Source organism: Sylvia atricapilla, chromosome 17 (genome assembly GCF_009819655.1).
Source record: "Sylvia atricapilla isolate bSylAtr1 chromosome 17, bSylAtr1.pri, whole genome shotgun sequence".
NCBI lineage: Eukaryota > Metazoa > Chordata > Aves > Passeriformes > Sylviidae > Sylvia > Sylvia atricapilla.
Window position 1 is genome coordinate 8,440,290 of NC_089156.1, and position 25,563 is coordinate 8,465,852.

The 25,563-nt window shown below is 47.3% G+C and overlaps 1 protein-coding gene across 7 annotated transcripts in view; it reads right to left on the minus strand.

Moving 5' to 3' along the window:
* Positions 1–3,849: 3,849 nt before the first annotated feature.
* The window catches only part of ULK1 (unc-51 like autophagy activating kinase 1), a 77,647-nt gene continuing 55,933 nt past the window's right edge, over positions 3,850–25,563 (minus strand). For 3 of the 7 annotated variants that reach the window (XM_066331482.1, XM_066331481.1, XM_066331486.1), the window contains 14 exons: positions 24,156–24,281; positions 20,561–20,712; positions 20,295–20,417; positions 19,651–19,734; positions 18,817–19,079; positions 18,039–18,223; positions 17,122–17,237; positions 16,457–16,600; positions 13,775–13,962; positions 10,994–11,172; positions 10,745–10,863; positions 9,006–9,163; positions 8,660–8,795; positions 3,850–7,061 (listed from right to left, as the gene is read on the minus strand). In XM_066331482.1, coding sequence (XP_066187579.1) covers positions 7,006–7,061; positions 8,660–8,795; positions 9,006–9,163; positions 10,745–10,863; positions 10,994–11,172; positions 13,775–13,962; positions 16,457–16,600; positions 17,122–17,237; positions 18,039–18,223; positions 18,817–19,079; positions 19,651–19,734; positions 20,295–20,417; positions 20,561–20,712; positions 24,156–24,281 — 2,029 coding nt within the window. In that variant the 3' untranslated portion in view covers positions 3,850–7,005. Of the gene's footprint in view, positions 7,062–8,659; positions 8,796–9,005; positions 9,164–10,744; positions 10,864–10,993; positions 11,173–11,206; positions 12,414–13,774; positions 13,963–16,456; positions 16,601–17,121; positions 17,238–18,038; positions 18,224–18,816; positions 19,080–19,650; positions 19,735–20,294; positions 20,418–20,560; positions 20,713–24,155; positions 24,282–25,563 lie in introns of those variants that run through there. The other 4 variants (XM_066331484.1, XM_066331483.1, XM_066331485.1 and 1 more) reach the window with 3 other exon arrangements.

Below are 25,563 nucleotides of genomic sequence, written 5' to 3' on the forward strand. Positions count from 1 at the left end.
AGATTTATCACAGGATCCCAGCTGCACTTTGCTTAGAGAAGTGATAAAAGATGGCCCGTCACAGTGCAGCGCTGCTGCCAAGGGAAACAGGAATACAAATTTCTCCATCACTGCAACCAGGGTGTCTGAATCTTTTTTTGCCTCATTTCCTTAGGAAGTGGAGCTTGTGTAATTGACCTGTCTGTGCAGCAAATCCCTTCCTCCTCCTTCCCTGCCCTGATTTCTGAGTTTGGCTCGTTTCAGTAAATGTGAGAGAGGAAAGAAGGTGCCAGTTAATATGGAAATCAGTGATGAGATAGGAGAAAGACTTGCATGGATATCCCATGAGGGAAAAAGTTTTGGCATCCCAGCTCCTTACCCCTTCTGAGAGCAGCCAAGAAACTTCAAAACAGGCAGCACAAGCCTCTACCTCTTTTTTTTTTTTTTTTTTTTTTTTTTTTTTTAAACTTACCTATTTTCTCTCGAAACCTATGTATAATTTATCTATTTTATCTTGCTGCCAGGAGCAAGGAGAAATGGAAGTGACTCGCCAGAGTCGTCGCTGCCGGTGCGTTCTGGAGGAGTCAGACTTTCGGCATGTCTCGAGTTCTCTCGGCGCTGAAATCAGCATCGCCAAAGCTCTAGGTACCAACCATCCGCGGCCTCACAGACAACTGGCCTTTGCCGAACGGGCAGCAGAATGGCTGCAGAGGGGAGTTTGGCTTGGGTGTTTTTGGAGGCAGTTAATTTAATTCTGGTGACCATGTCAGTGCCGCTCCTCACCCCGAGCTGCGCGGGGTGCCCGGGCGGCGGCCGCCTGCAGATGGGGCTCTGACGACGCGCACCGCCACGTCCCTGCCGTGTCCTGGGAGCAGCCACAGCCCCACGGCCCCTGCCGGGCACCTCTGCCACTCCTGCCACTCCTCCCAGCCCGGGGACACTGCTGGCTGTCCCCTCCGGCTGGCAGAGCAGGGGCCACGGCCCCACTGCAGCTGGCTGTCCCCTCCCTGAGCAGCCTGTCCCTGCTTTGCTGTGGCAATGTCACCCAAGCAACTTTCTCATCTTCCTCCCCAAGGCCTGCTTTGGAAAAGGAGGTATTTATTTCAAGAGGATTTGCTTTCAATTAACAGAGAAATGAAATTTCTTTCAAATCAATAGAAAAGGCTCCAAGGAAACGTGTTATGAAAGATGCTTCCTCCCAATTGTTTTCTGTTAAAGGGAAGGAAAAAACTGCTAAACTAATATTTAGTGAGTTTAAGGGCTTTGGTGCACAGTGCTAGAAGTTCAGGACATACCAAATGTTGTAGTTAAAAGCCCTTTACATCCATGCTGGGAACTGGTGACATGCTGAGCTCAAGGGACAAAGAGCACCTTATTCTGCTCTTCCCCAGCAGTTGTGTATTGGCCATTTGCTGGAAACATGAAGAAAACTTGTGCACATTTGGGAACTCAGTTACCCTCTGTCCATGGTAAGGGGAAACCTGTGTTTGACATATACTCCAGCTCCTTCTTAGAAATACACTATTTAACATGTTTTCTAAAAGCATTCAAACCCCTTGCCAGGTTTCATCTCCCAGGAGGCGGGGTGGTTCTGACTCTATTGTCCCTAAAAAGGCTGTTTTTAGAAAGAAATGTCCCTGGGAAGTTTGCATCCCTGCACTACGTGCCATTCCTCACCCAGGGAATGGCACCCATGGTTAGTGCTACATTTATGGGAATAAATCTAAATAAATCCAACTGCCAGCATTTCTCTGGGGAGCATTAGCTCCTGCCCTGCAGAGCTATGCCCGGGTACTGTCTCCCTGCACACATCCCTTCCCCTCCCTGGAGTGTGAGGTGACCAGGCACAGTGGGCCCTGCAGAGAAACCAACATCAAGTTAAACTCCAGAGAGCTCAGACATGCTGGGAAGGGGTTAACTCCTCATAAAATAAAGCTTTAAAAGAGCTGGAAGCAGAATAATTGATCTTTGTATGGCCTTGGTTCAACACACACCCACCCATTTCTGCTTCCTTGATGTCACTATCACCTCTGATCTTTCAGAGTTGAATGAGTGTGTTTTTGCTGACGTACTTACCAACAACTAAATATAAAATGCAGGAACAAAGCCAAATGCCCTGGAAGAATTGCTCGGGTTTGTTTTCTCCTAGAATCAACAGCAGCATGACATCACAGTCAACATCTAGAAAGTTGTGCAATTTCCACTGGTGCTTTCGAACTGTGCAGGTCACATGGTTCAGTGCTTTTAGAAGAGACTGTGTGTTTCTGTTGTTGAAGTTTTCCCAGCTAGCACTTTCCCCCTCTGCTCTGCTGCCTGTGAAAGAGTCCTATGGATTCAGCAGAGAGTTCTCTATCTACAACACAGGCATGTGATACACAGGGTCCATCTTTCATTTGGCAACAGTGTCTTCACCTGAACCTTTGAAATTCTTCATGGGCATCTTCAAAAGAAAGTCCCTACCTTTCCCTCAGCATCAGAAACTTCTCCATGGATATATTATGTACTACTATCTCATGCTGAAGGGAACAAAAATACAAAAAACAAGGGTTTTCTACAAAAGGGAAAAAATGTTTTTAAAAAACAAACAAAAAAACCCCACCAAACCCTCAAAAAACAAAGACCCAAGTATGCTGAGCTTTAAGAAACAGCAGCATTTGTAATTATTCAGCTCTGACCAGCTTTCCAAGGGCTGCCATGGGGTCTTGCCCAGGTTGTGCCGCCACATTTTCAGCACACAGAAGTGCAGAGTTGTCTATTCTCAGAGTTGTCCCCAGCACTGATGGTGCTGCAGCTCTGCAGGGAGAAAGGATCCACTGTCCCTGCAGGTGAGTCAGCATCAAGAGCCCAGGGTTTCTAAGCAGGACCGTTCTCACAGAGCAATTCCCTGGGGTGGGAAAGGCAGGGGCAGGAAACAGAGGTTATAAACAGGGCAGAGCAAGGGAAAAAAAACCAATTCCAGCTCACTGCAAATGATGATTTTGAAATAAGATTTTTTTCTTAAAAAACCACAACACTGTGCGGTAACTGGGATGACGCTTCTTCACACAGGACCTGGAGGGCAGGACTTTTCCCAGTGATGCTCATGGGCAACAATAACAGAAAGAGTTCAGTAAGTGGAGTTTTGGGAAATGTTTAGTGGAATTATGGTATTTGGCTTCTGAAAGTTTACAGCTGTGTTGCTGAAATTTCTGCAAGAATGGAAGGACAGGACTAATAATTCAGCACCTCTCCCACATGCCAGATGCAGGGCTCAGCTTTTCCTTCTGAGTATTCCAATCCAGGCAGCACAGGGACCTGTCCTGCACCTGAAGTCAGGACCAACACTCTCAGCATCCTCACATTCTCTTTTGCCATATTCAGTGACTTTTGCAAAGCTACATGGGCAAGAGAATTCTAAGCCATGTGCCTGCTCTGATCGAAAACCAAAATTGCAATGCGTACAAACAGCGCAGGAAAATATTTAATCGTAATTAAAAATGCCCAAATGTTATCACGGTATCATACTTTCAAGTCCCTTTTCTGTTCAGCAACAAGCTTGCTGATTCTGACCATATAATCCTACAAATACTGAAATATGGATGGAATTTAAGCATCCAGCTGGCTGGGGAGGGGTCTGCCATCAACTTGTTCCTAACCACTGCAGGGAGAGGACAGGTAACAGAGACAGAGAATCCAGGAACTACAGCTCCCATCCAGCAACTGGCTTCAACTTTCCCAAATTCACAGGCTTCATGTGGATCCAGGCAAGGTGGCTTTTCTGCAGAAAACAGCCCATTTTTGCCCAAAAGTCAAAGCCAGTAGAACCACATGCATTACAAAAGCCTCAGATGCCACATGAACTAGAATAATAAAGGATTGAAAACAGGCCACTAACAATTTCAAATCAATTTTATTGTCTTAAATCGGTGTTGTACAATTTAAAGCCAAAAAAAAAAAAAAAGTCACACAAAACACAAATAAAAAATGTTGACAAAGTATCAAGCATTACCTTATAAAGAACATCATCATACGCTCTCACAAACCTGAAGGTACGTGTAATTAGACTGAGGTTTCTTGAAATCTATTAAAGACGCCAGACACAAACGCTGCAACAGCAACAAAGCCATGACAAGAGCAGGTGGACTACACTAGCAACTTCAGCAATGCTTGGGGGTTGGTTTTTGGGGTGTTTTCTTTCTTTTTTTTTTTTCCTTTTTTTTTTTTTTTTTGCATACCTTATCATCTACAAAGCAATAAATATTTTTCACCAAAAAAGTTGGTTTCACGCTACATGCAATTAGATAAAAAAAGAAAGTCAACAAAGTGATGGTAAAATAAATCACCTGTCAGATTTTTCTTTTTTTTTTTCTCTTTTGTTTTTTTTTCTCCCCTACTTTTGGGGTTATTTTGTGTCTGTTTTTTGTCGTTTTTTTGTCGTTTTTTTTTTTTTTCTTTTTTTTTTTTTTAAATTCAAGCACAGTGGCTAAGTTTCAAGTATTGAGAGAAAAAACCCCATATATATACACGTTTGTGTTTGTGTGTGTATCTCTACCCATGCACACACATACACACACACAGCCTTGCATGTATCTACACAAACACATACATATATATCAGTTGTAGGTCTGTAAACCACAATTTTTCTTTTTTTTTTTTTTTTTTTGAGCAATATATATTTGTGTACATTGAATGTGGACGATTTTGATACATTCAAGTAATGAAGTCCAGCTGGAAGGTCAGTGCTGAGTTTGCCACACACACGGCTCACTGGGGTGCAGTGGATTCCGGGCTGGGCCCCTCCTGGCCAGGAGCCCCTGGGGGCTGCAGGGCTTGGTACTGCAGAGTCAGTCCAGCCTTGGGGTTCCTGTGCTGCAGCACAGCCCTTTGCACAGCTGGCCAAAGCCTTTCTGAAGCAGTCTGGGTTTCCTCAGCATTTCTGTCCACAGCAGGCTGGGGGGGTTGGTTGTTTCTGTCTTTTTTTTATTTTGTCTTTTTTTTTTCTTTTTTTTCTTTTTTTTTTTTTTTTTCCCAGGCACAAGCACAAACGGCCACAGAAGCAGCAGACTGTGAGCCAAATACTGAAGCATTTGTGAAAGCTACACTTAAGCTTCCCTGGTCAGGGCAATTGGAAATATTTTTAGATTTCTTTATTGGCACTTCTGCTCTGTGAACAGAAACACCCATGTTGCCAAACGCAGTGCCAGCTCCAAAGCCTATGAAGTTGCTCCTGAAAACCTTGTAAAGTATCACACTGGACGTGCCAATCTTGAGAGGAAAAAAAAAGCAATGAGGACTTAACCACCGTGTGCAAAATATTTTTAGATCCCCAAAAACTAAGCCTGAGGTTTCGAGTTGCTTTCAAAGATGCTTTTTGCCCAGCGCTACCACAACACTGCCACGACTCTGCGACGTCACACTCATGCTCTCACAGACAGATGGAAGGCAGGCAGCTCCCCTCTCACACACATGCTCACAGCACCCGAAGCCTCAGCCAGAACTCCAGCCACTCACACCCACATTTGGCTACAGAGTCTCCTTGAAAGAAATGCTGAACATAAAACTGAACGCTATGGGATCTCTTTATAAAAAAACAACAACCAACCAAAAAACAAACCCAACAAACAAAAACAAAGCGGCAAATAACACTTCTTTAAAAATGCGCTTCCAAGTGCATGGGATCCTAACGCCTGTTCTTCAGCTCTTAAAAAGCACAGAGCTTTGTAATGACTGTCTTTAAAAGAACATTTAAATAAAAAACAAATCTTGGTACTGCCAGACTGCAAGTGAGCTTTGCCTGGTGTGGAGGAGGAACAGCACAGACTCTGCAGTGCTCTTTGCCTCGCACTCACGAGTTACAGTACAATTAAATACATACAGTTACACACAAACCATATCAATATCAATATATATTCACTCTCAGGAATACATATTAATATACGCACACACGTAGTGCAATAGAACAACCAGGAAGCAAGGAAAGGAATAAAAAGAACAGCATTCCTAACAGTCGTGACGTTCCTGGGTTGTTGTGTGATGCAAAGTCAACTTCTCAAAGTTCCCATAGTGTGTAAAGTGCTCCTTTGATTCACAAAGCTAGTGTTTTCAGTTTGGGGGGCTCCAGGGAAGGGGTTATTGAGCCAACAGCTGAAAGCAGGACAGCGCTAGTGCTTCCTCCAGGTAGGTACGTGCTGACGGGCCGAGCTCAACAGCCACGAGTCTTTCACACTGATCCCACCGAGCCGGGGGACCAAGGGAGGAACGGATTCGTTTTGGCTTCTTACGAACACAGGAGTGTGACACTTTCTGCTGCCCTCCTGTTTCCTGCACAGCCCCTTTTCCCTGCGCTGTTTGCCCATCCAGGCAGGCAGACGGGGAGCCCACACAGCAGCCATGAGATTTCCAAGCTTCCCAGCAGCCGCACGTCCTCTGCCTCACTCAGCAAGTCTGTAGAGGTGGGAGCTACTTCACAACACCAACTCCCTCCTCTCCAAGCACTCCAAGGCATAAATACAAGGAGAAAGGACAAAGGAGAGTGGAGGGGAGCCTCCAGTTGCCAGGGAGCTTGAAGATGCCTGGCTCTCAGCTGGGAAGAGGAAAGTACACAGACTGGCCTTTATGTCTGAATGACACACTCGGACATCAACTGAAGCCAGCAGTTTCAGCACATCCATTGCCTGCAATGGACACAGCACTGGAATACCCTGTTCTTAAGCAAGAGGGATAGGCAGCAGTCTTATCCTTCGAAGTGCTGGGAAGAAGCAGACTTCTATCCTTCATCCCCCTCTGACAATGAGGGAGACCTTTCCACATCAGCTTTGTCTTCACCCAGGCCTTTGGGCAGGGAAGTATTTGTGCTTGCTGCAGTCACACGTCCCCACAAAGGAATCTGAGTCTGTGGAACAACTTCCCAAAACGTCCAGAAACAGAACAGTGAGCAGTCCATCCTCCAGGTGTCCCTCTGCCAGAACGGTTTCCCACCACAGCACAGGCTGCTGGGAGTGAAGCAATCAGCTGGGGCAAGGTGTGTGAAGGACAACACCACTGAAATCAAGCACAGAACCCCGACAGCAGAGCTGACAGCCTGCGCTCGATGCACAGCTTACCTGGGAGGGAAAAAAAAAACCAGCATAAGCAATCAGCTTCTCATTTTCCTGCCAAGGGAAAAACCACCACTGGAGATGGAACAAAAAAGGGAAAACAGACAGAATTTCAACAAATCTAAGCAGAACTTTGAGAATCATTACCCAGTACTGATGAGGCCAGTGAAGACCTGACTAGGAACATCCTGCTGGGAAAGGACAGGTCAGAAGGTTGCAGAGTCAGAGATCTGACACTGAAAGCTCAGAGGCAGCAGTTATGACAGAGGTACCAAGATTTTACAGACAATCACCATTCTCCAGGAAGAATTCATTCTCTTCCAGTTGCTGGAGCAGCTTTTCCCAGCAGGCAAAATGATTCAGGGTCTCCAGTGCCATTTGCCATGGCTTACACTGGAAGAGCTCATCCAGCATCGTCAGCACCAGGTTCTCATCACCTGAGCCCAAGAATCTTTCAAAAGCTAAATGTTTGGTGGAATTCCTGCCTCTCACAGGAACACTTTCTGTATTTCTGGGTTCATCATTTTACTTTCCAGAAATATGTAACCATAGACCTGAGATCTAAAATGAAATGCACACCCACTACTGCCTACCAGGGAACAGCTCAATCAGGAAGCTGGAACTTGTAATACCAGGATAACAACTGGGAAAAGAAATCTGTTGCACACACTAACTGTATCTCTGGATCAAAAGATGGGATCTATGTTTGGTAAGAAACAGCACAACAGAAACTACTTAGTATTCCCTATTCACTTGGCCCTCTAGTACCAGACACCACCTGCCCATTTCCCTTTGTTCTCCTTCAGTGAGCCTCCTGTCAGCTGTGAAAGTTGGTGATAATTAGCTGACTGACTGCCTGGGAGCCAGAGATCTCTCCTCTCATTACCCATCCAAGGGCTCTGCCTCCATGGACACCTGGAGCTGTGCACTGCTCTGGATGCTGGCCCAAGGCAGGCAGTGGGTGGCCAGCAGAGGGGACAGGAACATGGTCTGCCAGCAGTGGCCACAGGGACACTGCTGGGGCTGCTGCAGGTGGGTTGGGATGGCTGTGGAGGAGCAGAGCCCAGGCCAAACCAAGCTGCTCCTACAGATGATGGTTATTCCCCACCCCCTCTTCCCACCACCCGCAGCAAGAGGTGACAGAGGTGGTTAAAGCCCAGCCATAAGGGCCGGGAAAGTGTGCCCAGAGCAGTGAGTCAGTCCTTTCCCCTCCAGATGGAGTGACATCCCTCAGGGGACAGGGAGAGCACTGGAGAGGAGACAGCTCAGAGCAGCAGACTCCCTGGGAGAGGAGCCCACGGATAGCACACAGGTCAGAGCTCAGCTTTCACTGCTACAGCAAGCACTTGCTGATGAGAAGAGTTTGTGCTCTGCATGGGAAGCTCCCAAAATGTGGCTCAGAACAGGGACCTGCATTTCTAACAGTTCTTCTGTTGGAAAAGCAGGAGGCCAGGCAATGAGGAGCTGTAAAGAGATCTTGGCTATGTCCACCAAAATGTAGCCAGAGGAAAAAAAATGGTGCTGGCAACTGAAATTTCTGATCTATGCAGCTAAAAAGCCCATGTTCTAGCTGGGGGGAAAACAACAAGTCACCTAATACTCACATTTACTGATGTTTTCTATGTCTCCCTGTTCAGTGATGATGTTCAGGAGTCCCTCCATTAGCAGCAGAGCCTTGTGGTACCTCTGTGCACAGTCCTCTCTGTGGTGGAACATCTCATCCAGGGCTGCAGACTGCACCTGAGGGCAACAATCCAGTGCCAAGAGCTTACTCCCAGAGCAGACCCAGCTTCCCCAGCACAGTCCCTCAGCTGTGTGGACACCCCCCTTGCCCAGCCTCCAGAGGGGAGCATGATGAGGGGAACCACCTGCTAAGGCCACCAGCAGGAACCAAGAATGCCCAGAACTGCTCTGTGCTAACCCCAGTCCCAGGCACAGAGAGGTTTTTACCATTTGCACAGCGTAGCTGAAGATGAGCTTCTCTGCAGTGATGCTGTTGATCCGATCCATGAGCTTCTGTTTGTCCAAGAAGAACCTCTGCAGTCTCATGTTGAGGCAGTGGCAGGAAGATACACTGGATTTGTAGAGCTCATTTAGCTTCTTCACAACTAGAGTAAAAGAAAGAAATGCTTTAGGCACTACTCACAGTTCTCCCTGTGCCTCCTATCCCCACGTACAGGACCCCAAAGGATTAACCTGGAGACAACGAGGTTCTGTTAAAGCAAAGAGACTGGCAGCAAAGCTCTGCACCAAGAGGGTCTTTTCCCTTTCCTCTGTCACCTTCACCAGTTATAAGCCTGCACATGGCAACTCCTACACACGTCTGGTTCACCTGAGGCCGGGTCTATTTTTGTTTCCCTCAGCAGTCACAAGGCAGGAGCAGTTTGCTCTGCACAGGATGTCTCACACACCAGCAGCAGCAGCAGATACACAGCTTCTGCTCCTTGATGGGTGATGATGTGCTGTGAAGGGGAGCGTGGCTCACACATGGGAGCTCTTGGAGTGTGGATCAGCAGCACTGACTAAGCAAGGGAATCTCTCCTGGGACTCTGCTGTCCCACTAAGAGAAGACAGCAAGGCCACCTCCTCTCCTGAACCACAGCAGCTCACACAATAAGGTTTCAGAATAGGGAATCAGGAATTAAATCTGACTCTGAGCAATTAAATAACAATCTACAACTGCAAGGGATGCCACAGGCTGAGTCTCCCTAGCTACATGGCATGATCTACACAGAGTGCTGAACACAAACTCCCACCAGCATCTGATGAGTGCTAACTCCTACACACATTTGAAAATCCCCAAGCTGCATGAAACAAGACAAGCCACCCTTGCCCAATTCCCACACACTGAAGGACAAACGACACTACAAATCTAGAAGCTGCAATCTGCTCTGAGAAGAAGTGATTTATTTGGGTTATGACAACTTTCCTGTTAGCCCTGAACTTGTGGAAGATGTGTAGCTAAATCTGGTGTATTTTCCTCCACACTGCCTGCTACAGCATATGTGTGCTCATCATATTTAAGTTCCATTTTTTTTTACACCCCATCCCAAGGCAGCCCAAATACTTGCAAAGACAAAGCTCTTGGGGTAGGTGGCTGGTGGGTCAAGTATTTCAAGTGCCTCAAGGAGCTCCCTCAGTAATATTACAATGGGGGTTTTGAAATTATTTTTTCTAATCACTGACTCACAGCCAGCTCTCACCACAGCCAGTCAGATGCAAATGTAAAGTTGTAATACCAGCAAAGAAATGACTCTGACATTACCAGTACTTCACTTCCTGTGTTTTTGTTTCACTTGAAAAATCATCACTGCCAGGACAAGTCTCTATTTGCTGAGTAAGCACTTCCCAGGACATGCACTGTGTAATTAAGCTGGGCTTACTTCAAGTACACAATAGTACCTAAGACAGATACACAAGGAATCAGAGAAGATACATCCTCCTCTCACAATTAGTGCTGAAGAGTGGCCCAAGAGCGTGACAACAGCTCTGAGCGATGAAGTCAGTGTGAAGAGAGGAATGTTCTCAGTGTGAATAAAGATCTGGCTGCACAAGGGGACAATCACAAATGAGCCCCCACCATCCTTCTGGGGTTCACACTCACTCCATCCCCTCCACACCCTCGGTGACACTTTTAATAGCTCCATTCCAGGTGAGCCCTTTCCCCCATGAGTGTAACAGCCCCTTACCTTGCTTGACAGTGGAGGAGAGGCACAGCTTGCCAGCTTTGATCTGTTCTATGGCCATTTGCAGCCCCGAGGACAGAAGTTCTGCCACTTTCAGGTACAGCACGAGCTGCTCTGCATAGCTGCAAAGAAAGCAGACAGCTCAGTGTGACAGCAGCTCCGTGTCCCCAAGGACTGTGGGTACATGAGGATGTGTGGGGTGGGAGGGAATGACAGGAGCCCTGGGAGCTGGGCAGCTCTGCCCATCCTTACCTCCACTCCCGGCTCAGGAGGCTGATCTGGTCGGCCACCACGCTCTCCTGGAGCTGGTACTCAGATGTCACCGAGCTGCTCATGTCACTGGAGCTGCCCTTGAGAGCAGCGATCTCCATCACGTAGTGCACGAAGGCCAGCGTGAAGCGCAGGCTGCGCAGGATGTCCGTGTGCTCTTGCTGTTGAAGGGATGCCAAGGAGGGGTTACAGAGAAAGCTGCTCTCACCTGAGCTGTGCCAGCAACCCACTGCAGCTCACAGAAACAACACCTCACCCCCAGACCCCCTCACACCTCTGCTTTGGGCCAAACTTAGCCTGCACCCGTTCCTCTTCCACAGTAATAGCAGTAAAAAACAGCCCCAGGCCAGAAATTTCTAGACAGCTCCCTGGAGAAGCTGGTGAGACTTACTCTAACATCATCAGCCCCCTTCCCAAGGAGCATCCCAGCTCTGTGGGATTCTTTCAGAAGTCAGCCAGGAACGGGGAGAGACCATCTGCACCATAAACCCAGCTCTTGTTCCCACTACAGTGATGCCAATGTGGATTTCATGACAGTGAAAAACCTCCTACACCACAAAAACTGCCAACAAAGTGTCTCCCACCCTACATCCCAGCCTTCATCCCCTCCCAGTTCAGTGCAGTGAGCTGTGGGTGAGGTTCTTTGAGGAGACAGCAAGAACAACCTTTTATCTGCAACTCCTGCCCAGCTAGTGAGGGAAATGTTCACACCAAGTCCTGTGGTCATTTCAGAGTAGTTTTTCCTCTGCTACTACAGATCAAAGGGGATTGTCCCATTTCTGGGAAGCTGCATTGCTTAAGTCACTGCAACCAGTTCTGGGAAGTTAGTATTTGTGGAAAAACTGAATGCCTGTGGGTCTGCAAAGTGAATTGCTGCCTGGGTCAGATGCCAACTTCATTGTTTGTACTCTCTGTTGAGAAGTGGGTAACCTGGTCTTCAAAGATTCACTGGCTCAGTTCTCTCAGAGGGGGTAAGGATATTTCCTACACGAATTTACCAGAAAACCCCAATGATCAAGATCTGAGAGCTTCTTTCTTTCTTTTACAGGCTCAGGCACTTGGCTGCTGAGGCAGCTTTAACTATCTGGAACATGAATCTCTTCCTCCCACTACCTTGCTACCTGGACAGTCCAGTACAGTGAGGAAGTGTTATCTCCACCTTCCTCAATTTTCTTTAAAAGCAGAGGAGGAACTTGGAGATCAAGTAATTACCAAGTCATATAAGAAGTTTGTGGCAGAGCAGGAAACTGCTGAGGTCTTGCAGGTCTCAGCCTCTTATCTCTAACCCACAGGCAGTCCTTCCTCTGCCTACAGTCAGCTTCTGTTAACTGTGCTAGCATTTATGGCCCCATTTGCCATCACAAGTCTTCTGTAGCCATCTCTGTATCGTGTTTTTAGAGCACTGCAAAATAAACTAAACCCCAGCCTCCAGTATGCCTTGTCTGCACCTAAAGAAACTTCCACAAAAGACAGAAGAGCCACCCATCCAGATCCAACAGGGCTGCTCAAGATTAACAAGGGCATTTAAACAGTAAGACTTCAGTGCCCTGAAAGATGAGCAGAAATCAGAAAACCTGCCAGGTTTGCATTCTGGCCAACTCCACAGAGCACAAAAGGGTCTTGAAATCTGCTGTAAAGGTTTTGTGACATGCAAAAGGATTACTGTGCTTAGCAGAAAGGACAACTGAAGCCAAATGACTCATTACAGCCAGAGAAGCTGAGTGCTATTCCAAGATCAACTGATACTTCCTTAGGACACTTCTCTTCAGACCAGCATCTGAAGTGGTGGCAGCTGGCAGGGCTCCAAACTTCTGTCACCTCACACAGGTAGGATGCTCAGTTAAACTGACTGCTATTGTGATCACATCATTGCTGGGAGCCTTTGTCCTGTGGCTTTACAGGTAATGAAGCCAACAAATGCAATCCAATGCAGAACTGAGAGAAAAAAATGAGCTCAACAAAATCTGAAGTAGAAGAGCAAACCCACATCCTTAAAACAATGTGTTGCCTATTTCTCTTGGAATCTTGGGGTTTTCATCAGCAGCACCAACAAGTGTCAGACACAAAGAGCCTTCTCCAGTCCGAGATGGCCCAAGGTGGTATAACAAACAGAGCCAAAAGTATGACCGAATCTGCTTCCCACCTCCACTGCAAATGGGCAGCCTGACCTACATTTCAAATATATCTCAGCTCTAACAGCTTTTGCTGTGCTTCAGCCTGCAGAGAAGGGGAGCCTGGCATCCTTTCAGCTCCACAATCTGGTTCAGCTCTTCTGGTACAGAACATGGTGTCCCCTCGGCCCCCAGCAGGAACAGAAGTGTCAGGTTTAGTTTGTTTTCAGATCCTTTCAGCAGAGACCATATCACTGCTGACTCCCCAAGTGCACCAAGCAGGCACCTGACACACTGAGCTACTCACATTCTCAGGTCAGCCAGTACTAATGTGAACCTTTAAAAAAAGGAGAGGCCTAAAGCAGGCAGGTTTGCTTCAGAGACCTCTAACACAGAATGCATTGGATAACTCATCTTCCAACCTACAATTCCGGCTTTGGAAATGGGGAATTTTAACCCCAGTCACAGGCTGTTACATGGACTAAAGGGCTCGGTGGTAAATATGCCCCAAGCTTTCTGAACACTTCACCAGCCTTGCTGCTCTCTTGGAACTTGCTGTCTTGTTTGCTCCACCTTTGGAAGCAAAGCATGGAGTTGTCTGGATTTGCTTTACTTTTTATTCCACTGTCCTTTACCCCTGGGACACACTCACCTCCATGAGGGTCTCTTCTGGCAGCTCTGGTGCCTCAAATGTCACAGCACCTTCCAGGTTGGCAGTGATGGGGTCAGCAAAAGCGTACCGGAGACTCGAGGGGCCCTCCAGAGCCTCCCCTGCAGCTCCCACTGCCAAGTGCCTCCCACTGAAGGAGCCTCCAGAACTGAGAGAGCTGGAAGACCCCACTGTGAAGAAAAACAGACAAAGGAATTAATGGAGGTACTGACAGCAGTAGTAGGTAGACATTCCTTATGCAGGAGAGAGAATTCTGTAAGATTCGGGATCCTGGATCTGACAGGAGCCAGCAAGAGGTACTTTGGAGGAAGATGCAAGGACTCCCCCCATAAGCTCCTTAGTGACTTAGGCAGACCAGCTTACAAGCTCAGGCAGATTTAAAGCACCTTCCAGAATGACAATCATTTATGGAGACAATTCAGAAGAAATGTTTTTCCCTTTTTTTGGCTAAACCCTTTCTGAATCCTGCCACAATATCTTGGGCTGATCTTTATCGTGCACTATCACAGCCAACCTGCCCACCATGGAGCAGCAGAGTTGGAGCCCTGGCTCCCTTCCTTTTTGCTATTACTGTCACTGAATGAGCACTCTGGTTAGTGATGGTTCTAGAACATCCTGTATGCAAGCCAGGAGAGTTTTCCATTTAATACTTTGCACTTTTGCTTTCCCCTCTTTATAAGTAAGAGGCTGGGCAGAGAATGAGTGACCAGCTGAGTCAAGACCCTAAGCCCAGGTATCTGGAGACCCTGTAGGAATGGTGTCCATCAGACAATTCCCTCACTATCAGCTTTTCCCCTTCTTGACCACTGAATCCACCCTAGGAGCACAAAGAAAATTTTGTCTCAGAGTATTGTCAATACATTCACCACTTCCAGAGGCTTTCCTACCTGTGGTACACTGCCACAGAGGGAAACATTCTGTCGGGGAGATGCCAATACCAGCTCCAACACTCTGCTAATTCTTCCCAGGTGGTATTCTCTACTTTCACTGGTCCTTTGGAAGATGTTTCTCTTCTAACCACAAGTTTAATTTACTGCCCTTTCCTGCCTTCAAAAGGTTCAACAATATAATAATGCACAACTGATCTGCAGAGAGGCACAGCCTCTTTTCCACCCAAAAGCTCTCTCCATGTTGGCAGCAATGCTTCAAAGCTAAGTGGATAATCAAAGACAGGCAGAGTATTTCCAGTTCTCTCAGAGACAAGAGAGGAGAGGACCTACAACATCACATTCTGGGTGCCCTGTAATTCCACGAGGCTGTTTGCAGAAATTGTTAGGATGACTCACAAAAAGGCTCTGCCTTTAGTACTGTCCTTACTCATGGCTTGCCAAGCACTCGGGGTTAAAAGTTTCAGCCTGCAAATCTCCCCTTTCCACCATTAACTTTGTGCATTAACTATAACATGAGGAGTTCCTGCACAGGCATAATAAACAAAGCTTGTCCTGCAGCATTGCTTTGGTCACCCTGACCTAACACTGTGTGTGTGCTGCAGGTTCACTTTCAACAGGCTCCTATCCCAGGCCTCCCATCTGACATCCTGTTGAAGGGCAGACCCTTCAGCACCCGAGTATCAACCTGCTAAAATCTGGTGCTTGCATCTGCTTCCAGATTGCTGTTTTCCCTGAAAAGCAACACAGGATGTCTGAATCCTCTATCCATCACACTGCAGTAGTAGCTGGAGGCTGTAGCCAGGACAGTAACCCCACTGTGCTGCAGGCCCCTCATACAGTTTTATTTAAGAGTATTAAAGCTCACTCTCCAAATAAACGAGACAAAGAAAGAATTGTGGTCCCAATCTACCAGGCAATCAAAGACGAGTGGTTTTAGTTAGGAAGGAAATGCACGTTATACATAGGAACCAAGCCCACATGTGCCCCTATCCCAGTCAAGCAGCTTATTCATGGTCACATCCAAATTTTCCTGCAGTAATTGAGAACAACAGAGTCAAGTACATTCAGATGACAAAAAAACAAACAAGACAAAAAAACAAACAAGCGAAATATGCAATTCAAGATGTGTCCGAATATTTTCTTAAACTGAACACAGACTCCAACTCCCAGACACTCTATCCCAAAAGGGCCAATCACCACAGCCTCAACTGCTGGCTGACAGGGCCAGAGCACAGGTGTCTTACAAGGAATATCTGTCAAGCAGGAGTGCATTTCCCCATCTCCTACCTAAGCAGCTGAGAGCATAAGTAACACCTCTAATAGTTTTGCACTCCTGACTCTTTCCCAACCTGTGTACTGAAATTGTTTGGCACAGATAGCCATGCTCATCTTTTATGGCTCATCTAAAACCCACAGGGAGAGCAATCAGAACACAACACAATCTTTACATTTGTTGACCTCTCAGCAACAGTGGTTCTGTGAACAGCTGCAGCACTATTTCTGAAACAGAGGGCAATAAAGTAAAAGTTTGCCTGTCTCTTACAACGCTGGAAAACCACTCTCTGGCACTAATGCCAGTGCGAACAGTTAGCAGCAACATCTGGGGTTGGCAGCAGCCAGCACTAGAACCTCAAAGGTGCTGAGACCAGTTGAGCTCTACAGATTGCTCTGAGCAGCCTTCTGCCATCACCAGTGCCCTGCAGCAAGGAATGCAACACGAGTCTCTGCCCCAGGCATTCCCACTGGAACAGGCAGGTAGGTATTGGCCCTTTACCTGAAAACATCCTGGTCCTCGTGGTCTGTGGGGGGGTTGTTCCACTGGGAGGGGATCCAACAGTAAAAATCACTGGGGACGGGCTGGCAGAGCCCCCAGCCCGGGCACCAGAGTGCAGGGTCCCTCCGTAAGCACCTGAGGGAGCTGGGGAGACAGTTGAAAGGTGCAGACCGGCATTACAGGAAGGTCACTCAGAGCACGGGTGCCTCGCTCCTGCAGCCTCTCCTGGGACACACTGGGTACCAGCACAGGCCACTGAGGCACCCCCAGCACCACGGGCCACAGCACAGGGCCTGGGCAGTGCCAGCCACTGCTGCAGCTGCTCTCTCTCCTCGCTGCCTGGCCTGCACGCCCAGAACGCCCACCCCTGCAGAGCCATTCACACACAAGCTGCCTGGCACCAAGCCACCACTTCCACAGGTTATCACACTCAGAAGGGGATGAAAGAGGAAGCCCTGCCTACAAAAATCACACCACTATCCAGCAGCTCCACAGCACACACAGCCCACAGAGCAGGGGAAAGCAAACACCACTGCACTCCTCACACACGGCACTCGCTTCCTGTGCCAAGAGCCACGGGCAAAGCAGCCTCCCATTTACAGGAGGGGTGTAGGCAAACCCCAACCCAGGACATCCTGCCAGATCTGCCTGGCCTCCCCACCTACCTGCAATTTCCATTGGCTTCTCATTGTTCAGGCTGTCGCTGCTGCCAGCTTCAGAGATCTGTGCCCCAAAGGCTGCCTTCAGAAGCAGGTCAGTGAGCCTGCCCGTGCTCAGAGATCTAAAAAGAGTACATACAACATGATGCTGAAAGTCAACAGGCGCAAGGTGTCAGCTAACTTCACTTCTTTGTGCTACTCCTGGTCCAAAGCCACTTCACACTACACAGTAAACAGTCTGGAACTGAAAAAAACATTCTTTCAACAGAGCACCTGAAGCATCTTCTGCTACTTGTAGAATGTACAAAGCTCTCGTGACTAACAGCAGTAAAGCAAGTCCTCACTACATTAATACAAAACAATTTGGTTTTGTTGGAAGGAATGGAAATTAATATCAGAGGATTCCTCCAATACACTGGGGAAAGCTGCAGTGTGCAGAGAGGCACATAAGAAAAACTTAACAGCAGCACCTGAGTGACTTTCTATCCTGCAGTGCTCATGACAGCCAGCACCTGGCTTTCCAACAGATCTCTCTTCTGAAGACCTGTGCCACTGTTTGATGGAGCAGGAACATCCAAAACAGCTTCTCCTCATGACAGGCCCCACAGAGGACAAGCCAGGCATCTGAGCAATTGCTTGTCTGGTAACAAAAGTCCTGCATCCCCAGTTGATGAAACTCTGCACACTAAACACGGTGTGAGGCTGCAGATAAGCTTTAATTTTAAAAAATACAGACCATGGCCTGTTCCTTTAGAAGAAGACTTTTAAAGTGTGCACCATATCAGTTTGCAATCCAAAGGTGCTAGCAGATAACTACACAATGTTTACAGATGTCTCGCTACAACTTCAGCATCAGCTGGGATTTGAAATTTGTCCTGCACTGAGGAGTGGAACACCACTGTAAGAAGCAGACTGCAGCTCACCTGCCCTTGATCTCTTCCACAGGCCTCAATCCCAACCCAGTTTGCTGGCAGTGGAAATGACCCATCTCCTTCAGGTCTGGCAAGGTCTTGTTCCGTGTCGGAGTCATCATGACCCCCTGATGGGCCAGCAAGGTGAGGAGATTCTGGGAACTTGGGGTTTTGGGAAACTCAAATGGGGACACAGCCTGAGGAGAACAGAAAGAACAGAGATCTGTATTTAAAATGAAGGAGGAAGGTTCCTCTTGGTCCCCATTTGTTTATCAAAATTAAACTGTTTAACAACCTGCCTGAAATAAGGACAGAAATACAACCCTGAAGAGTTATTTGTCCCTAATCCTAGAAAGGCTATAACAAAAGGACAACAAACTGCTGAGAATTCTGTAAGCAGAGGAAATGCTGTCACAGTGCCCACTCCCCATGAGCCACAGGGCTGTCACAGGCTGCTGTCTCTGCTCAGAACTTCTACTGGACACACATTTGTGTCACAGCTGGGTCACCATGTCCCCAGGGACCAGACTCTGGCCATTGGGGCAGCTCCTTCCCCTGCCTGCTCCCAAGCCAGGCTCTGCTCAGCTGCTGAGGGCTGCCACCAGGGCAGAGATTGCCCACGGTAAGTAGGACACCATCCCATTTCCCACAGATCACTGCTCAGCCCTCACAGGATAGGAGCAAGTGCTGATAAATCCAGGTCAGAGTTATCTGCTACTGCAGCAGCTCATCCTCTCATCACCTAGAAGATCAAGCTGTGAGAGGCCCAAAAGCAGACTCCTGGGCATACCTTTGTAGGGGAGCCCATTATCGTTGGCAAAGGGCTTCTCTGCATGAACTCGGAGAGCTTTGGTGAGGACCGGAGCTGCCGGCAGTGCTGCAAGCCATGAACCTGCAGAGGCTGGCTGACTGGGGTATGACCAAAGTGAGCAACAAGAGGATCAGAGTGCTGCTTGGTTATCTTCTGCCTGCAGGAATGCAAATCCGACAGGTTGGGAGCACTGTGGAGCCGGGAGCCCATCCCTCGAGGAGACTGTTCGGGTGCCAAGGAACCTGGAGGGCACAGAGTGACAAACCACCTCACTGCCTGGTTCTAACACTGAGAGACAGCCTCATCCCAGGATCTACAGCTCAAACAGCTGCAGATCAAAACCTTCTATGGCTAAGCATGGTCCTGAGCAGAGCCACAGCTCTGCCAGGCCTGGTCATGTTTTGAGTCTGTGGGAGGATGAGATACGAACAAGAGGGAAATAAAAGTGCAGCTTCTTTAATTGCTGCCCATTCAGAGACACAGATCCTGACTGGCAGAGCTCAGCAGCAAAGGAACTACACATCAAGCAGGCCTCCTGACAGAGAGGGTGCTAGAGGTTTTGAGTTGTTTTTCCTCCATTCAATCCATTGGCTTCTAAGTCCCAAATTTGAGTTTTTGGACACAGGGTTTGTCAGCACTGGAAGATGCTGACTGACAGGATGGGAATGGATCAACTCCCACCAGCATGCGAGATCCTGGCTGGCCAAACATCCAGAGAAGCTGCTGAAGCCATCAACCCAGCCTAGAATGCCCTGAGACTACAGCTCTGGCTTTATCCATAGGAATAATGAAGGAAGGCAAGGACCAACGCACTGGCAGCAGGAACGCGGCTTCTCACTTCTGCTCCAAGAGAAGATGGGGTAACAGTCTGGCTAGGCTGCTCTGGGATTGTTCCAACTGTGAGGGAATGAAATAAAAAGGAGTTAATTCAGTATTAAGTTTTCATAGGCAAGAATAGCACTATGCACCACCTGTTTATAAAAAGATGCCAGTTATCTCTCCCATCTCCTCAGCTCTAGCTGTGTGGTGAGAAGATCCTCAACTCCTCAAAAGGAGGTTAAAAAAACTCTGCCTGGTATTAGTTTAGCAAGTTTTAGTCTGACTTTGCAGTCATATTAGTTCAGAGGAACAGAATATGAATATTCTGTATTTCCCTATCAGCAAAGACTAATAAATACAGGACTGGAGACACCAGGGATAGGGAACAGCTCATTGTATCAGGCTGTTCTTTTACAGAAAACAACAAATTGCATCCATTGCACATTGGGGTTTCTCTTGTCCCTTTCCACTTGAACCGCTTGTTAGCATCTACATCAGGCTACCAGATATTTAGCCAAAACTTTTCAGTCTGGAAGTTCAAGCCCTTTTAAAGCTGGTCAGAATTTTGCTTTGACAATAATTTGCTTACATTTGTTCTCACCCCAACCCAAGCCAGTAAAAAAATACTTTGCACTTACAGATGCCCTCTTCTGAGGGCAGCAAAATGTTTGATGCAGGCACCAAAGCAAAGCTTGCCTCTCCTGGGGCTAACAGGTATTTTTCTCTCCGTTTTACTGAGGTCAAAACACTTGTCAAATAATCTGTGGAGAAGAACCACAGGGGAACACAACAATCTGAACTCTCTACTTCTCTACTGGCAGCTACAGCTGGTCAAAACCCTGCTCTTTACAAGAAAGAGGCAAATGATTTTATCAGGACAGCAATACGCCAGCTGACATCTTACCTTGTGGTGATGGCATAAATGGCTTGGCACCACCAAAGGAGAGCTTTTTAGTGCTGGGCATGGATCCATGCTCTCCAGGATAAGGAGGGGAAGCACCAGTTTTGGGAAAACCAAGAGGACTCGTACTGCTGGACCTCCGGACCGTACCAGACCTTACAGGAAACAAGAGCAGCACACAGGTCACTCCAGAGGCCAGTACAGAAGAGGAAGGAGAACAGCATCACCCAACAAGCACACAGTTACTCCCATAAAAGCAGAACTTCATGACTCTTTAACCTGGATCAAAATCCCACTGTTCTAGGACTATGTCAAAACAGATTAAGATGATAATCCTTGTTCTTAAGAGTTTCAATGCAAATGAATGAACAATCAAGGTCAGCTTAGCTGTAAGCAGGATAGTAATTTCTCAGAGACACCTCAGATGTTTGCAGGTATCTACATCAATCCTGAACAAAACCGAATTTCCTATCTTGCCATGTCCAACATGTTTATTTTAGGCAGTGTCTCTAGAATGCCCTGAGAGGGCTTTATTCAATTGTGCCTCCTGTACTGAGCCACTTGTCCTTCAGTCAGGGCAGCCTTTAGCTAGGAAGCTCTGTGCTCAATGCCAAGGTAAAGTGTGCCAATGCACTGCTCTGCAACAGAGTTTGGACTCAAATCAACAGCTCCAGAGCAAAACAGCAAAACACAACAGTGTGTGGCTGTCAGATCTGAAACACTCCACAAGGAATCTCAGAGGAATCTGAGTTTTTGGGCCAGACAGTCAGAGCTGCCTGTCTAAATGCCTTCAACTCCTTGTGAGGACTCAGCTTAGGGAGCTAAAATTAATTTGTAAAGCCCACACATGCAGGAACCTTGAGTATTAGCCAGTGCTAAAATGAAACAGGAGAGGAAACTAGTGGGAAAGTGAGTACATCCACACCATCAGTCTGGAGAGAGACAAGGTTATTGTATATTAATTAATTATTTCTCAATATGTTAATCTTTTCCCCATCATTAAGAACACACAACCAAAATTGCAATGCCATTCTGCTTCTGCAGGCTCCTTCACCAAGATTCCAATAACACTCCTCTGTATGAGAGCACTGTCTTTTCATCAAGTCCTTCATTCTATTCTCAATTTGGAAACATTTTTTCTCTTGTTACAAGAACATTAGTCTCAACCAGTAGGTGGTTTTCTGGACAGGAATCAATGACTGCTGATAAAAACCCCTCCATGCTTGAGCCACTGAAAGATGCTGTCACTAAGGTACCCTGCCTGCTCTGCCCAGGATGCTGCATTTAGCTGTCCTCATGTATCTGAACAGAAGGAACAAAGGATGTGGGTTTCAGCAGTGCCAGGAATGGCAGAATCATCCTGATGAACTGTCAGTAAATGTACTCAACAACACTTCTAGGTGTATATTTCACTTTATGCCACATTTCAGAAAATAAACACATTTTTTAAAAAATAAATCTATTCAGTAGTTGAGATAGTTGAAATAATTGATCTGTCAACCTCCCTTCCCCTATTTAATGTGTTACCACATTCTGCAGCCAAGTAAATCCATGCTATAATCACATGCTTGAAAAAAAGGAAATACTTGAAAATTTTAACCTAAAAATCACTTCTCTTCAGGCTGCTCCAGATTCAGTGGCTAATGCTCATCAAGTGCCTGGCCCTGAAGCAAAATTAATTTCCAAAGAGAAGGGTGAGAATGTACCTAGATATTCAGTGGCAGAAGGTACTGCCCTGCCATGTTTTTAATTCTCCAGACCACGAGCCATGCAGAAGGCTGAATTTTATCTATCAGGAACTTGCAGAAGAAAAGCACCAGGTGACTGCTGCTGCTGGAAGATGTGGAATGTCAGATGCCACCCTAGGAGACCCAGGGTAAGCCAGCAGAGCAGGACAGGTGATGTGACCAGAAGCACACACATCTAATTAGCACCTCACCAAGCCACACATCTGTCCACAACCACACCACCTTAGACAGACACACTGCAGCCAGTCAGGTGACAGGGGGACATTTCTCAGACACCAGAGTGTACGTCAAGGTTTGCAATCAAATGACTCAGCAAACACGACTTGGCACTCACAGCAATGGCTTGTTTGATACACCCAATGGAAAAGTGGAATCACACACGAAATGCCTGGTGGAGTTTTCTCCTGCCATTCCTGATGGGTGTCTACTGAACCTGCTGATTAGAGGAAGTGATGGCCAGAGATAAGTATGGCTTCCTGGGGCAGAAAAAACATGACGTCAGAGATGCTGAGAGATGCTAAAAGCAGCCTGTGAGTCACCCTGATTGGGCCCATTCCTCGAGTTCCTGTGCAGGGACATGCCAACCTCAGCATCACACAGAGGTGACTAAAAGGAGTAAAACATGGCAGTTTGCTCCCTGACTGTTGCTGTGGGCTGTGAGCCTCAACTCAGCAGCCCACCACCAGGTCTGGGGTTGGCACAGCACCTTCTCCAGAGCTCTCTCTTTACACCTCCCAGGGATAATCAGGACTCTTGTGAGGTCGAAAACCATCAGTGTCCACAAGTTTTGCTGTCAAAAACACAAGGCATGTAGGAAACAGGACAGAGTTTACCACAAAAACTGCCACGCACTTGAAAAAGTTAATATAAAACAGTATTAAAGTTACAGTGGCACAGACCAAGCCTTCTGCTAATCCCTATCCCTCATCAATATCAGCATACTGTGTCTCTGCTTCCGGGTCCACTTCAAACAAACCTCATCCTGAATTAGGCTGGCTGAAGCCCAAACTTAGGCTGATGTAGGTATTACCCTACTTTCAAAATCTAAACTTGAACTAACCCAGATACCAACACAACTCATCCTAGAAAAGACATGACACCTGCTCGACACTTCTATTTGAGTGCCCATCTTGCAAAGCTCCTTAAGATGCTGTATTGGTCTCCTTCCCACCAGTCTATGACCTGGGCTGCTGCTGCCAACCAGCAATCATATGTGAGAAGAGACAGAAGCCCTACATGTCTTGGATGAACCAGGCATTACCTCTGAACACAGAAAGTCAGCTGTGTGCTGCAGACTTGGAGTCAGGGTCTTCCTGACAGCCTTCAGAAAACATGCTCTGCCTCACAGGCATGAATTGCTCATGGTTTACTCAGTCCTGGCTGCATTACCACATTAATATGCAACTCGTGCACAACACATCATCTATGGCATGACTGGATACAGGAACCAATTAAGGTGAAGTCAGGTAGGTTCTATAGCTCCATCCATTTTAGTTGTTTATCTCAAATTTTCCTTTTATAAAGGCATCTGCCAGATGGATGGTTCTCCCTGCCTGGACACTTGGACACCAAATCCATCCACAGCTGGCATGGGAAAAGCTGTCAGACTCAAAGTGGCTCAGCCTTCACTCTGAGCTGACAGGAGCTTTCTCACATAAAAGAACACAGGCAAAATTTACAGTGCTAACAAATAAAGCTCAACACCACCACATAAACACCCCAAAACACAAAACACTGCCTCCCAGCAGTGAGGGGGAGAGCCAAACACACAGGAAAACTTCTAGAGGTAGAGAAAGAAAAGTGAAAAGCAGTTTGTTTACAGACCCCCTGGTGCCAGCCCCAGCACTTACCGGGGAGAGGAGCATGGATTGGGAGACTGCAGGTTCTGCTCGATCCGCCGGTAGTTGTGGATTTGTGTGGGGACTGGGATGGGCACGGAGTGTCCGTACTTGCTGCTGGAAAACTGCCCTGGCCGGCTGTGGAAAGGAGACACAAAGAGACAACCTCCTGTAAGGGCTGGGCCTTCAACCAGGTAATTGGAGATTTTATCTTCATGAAGCAACTGCACGCAGGGAGCATCCCCTGGGCTGCTCTGGGACTGTGGGTTTGCACTGGGAGGTGGTTCAGAGTCATATCAAAGTGAAGTAGCACCACACATCTCCTGAAAACAGGCACCTTTCCTCCAGCACCATTCCCACCCACAGCCTGATGCTCAAACCTACACCCAAGCGCACCACGCCCTCCAGGAAAACCAGAGCCCTGCTATTTCAGGCCATGGCTGGCCTAGTTTCCAACAGCTCAAATCCACAGCCAAGCACTGAGCAGGGGCTAAACATGAGTGGCTCACAAAGGACACCAGCACAGACTTTGCTGACAAGAGCTACTTGTGATTGACTCATGCACAGGCACTGCTGCAGCCACGGCATCTCTGTGGAAGTCTCACACCACGAAGGGAATGTAGTGGTGGAGATCAGAGTACTGGCAAGTTAACTACAGGGTGGAGAAGGCAACTCAGGAGAAAATACATCTGAGGGACAGGAGCTGGTATCTATATACCCATCAAGGACACCATAGAATAATACCACGCACACAAAATGGGACAAGTCCATTCTGCAAATTTCAGGCTCCTTCCATACAAGCAGGTTCATTGGCTCATATCTGATTCCTGTTCCCCCAGGTTACTCTTGGCCTGTCCACCAGGCTACACACAAACCACCACACTGTACAAAACCCATGCAAATACCACAGTTAACTAAGCAGCTGCCTAAAGTCTTTTCCCAAAGGCCCCAGAATTCTAGGATTAATTGCCATGGCAATGCTATTTACAACTGCCAACACCAATTGCAAAGATGTTGTACAACTACAGGAAGATCTTATTGGTAATGAAGCTTCTGCAGTCTCCCTCCTTGTCAATTGAGGACATGCACCTGGGTCTCCCCTGAGAAGCTGGAAGCATCACTCCTTGGTGTCTAGCACTTGGACTGGAAATATTTTACATGACACGAAAGGATATATTTAATTCAGAAAGTACACATGTGTGTACTCAGAGGAAGAAATAAGAGTTTGTAACTTATTTGGCAGTTCAAAGCACCCCATTAGCAGAATTTCTGTTTTGAGGAAGGTTATAGCATTCTGTGGTTTACGGTGACAGCACTGAGCAAAGCTGGTTGGCAGTAAAGTGTCTGCAGATCTCCACACAGCACATGTGAAGACACTCCTCCATCACAGGAGAGCCGAAGAACTGGAAGAGGTCTTTCA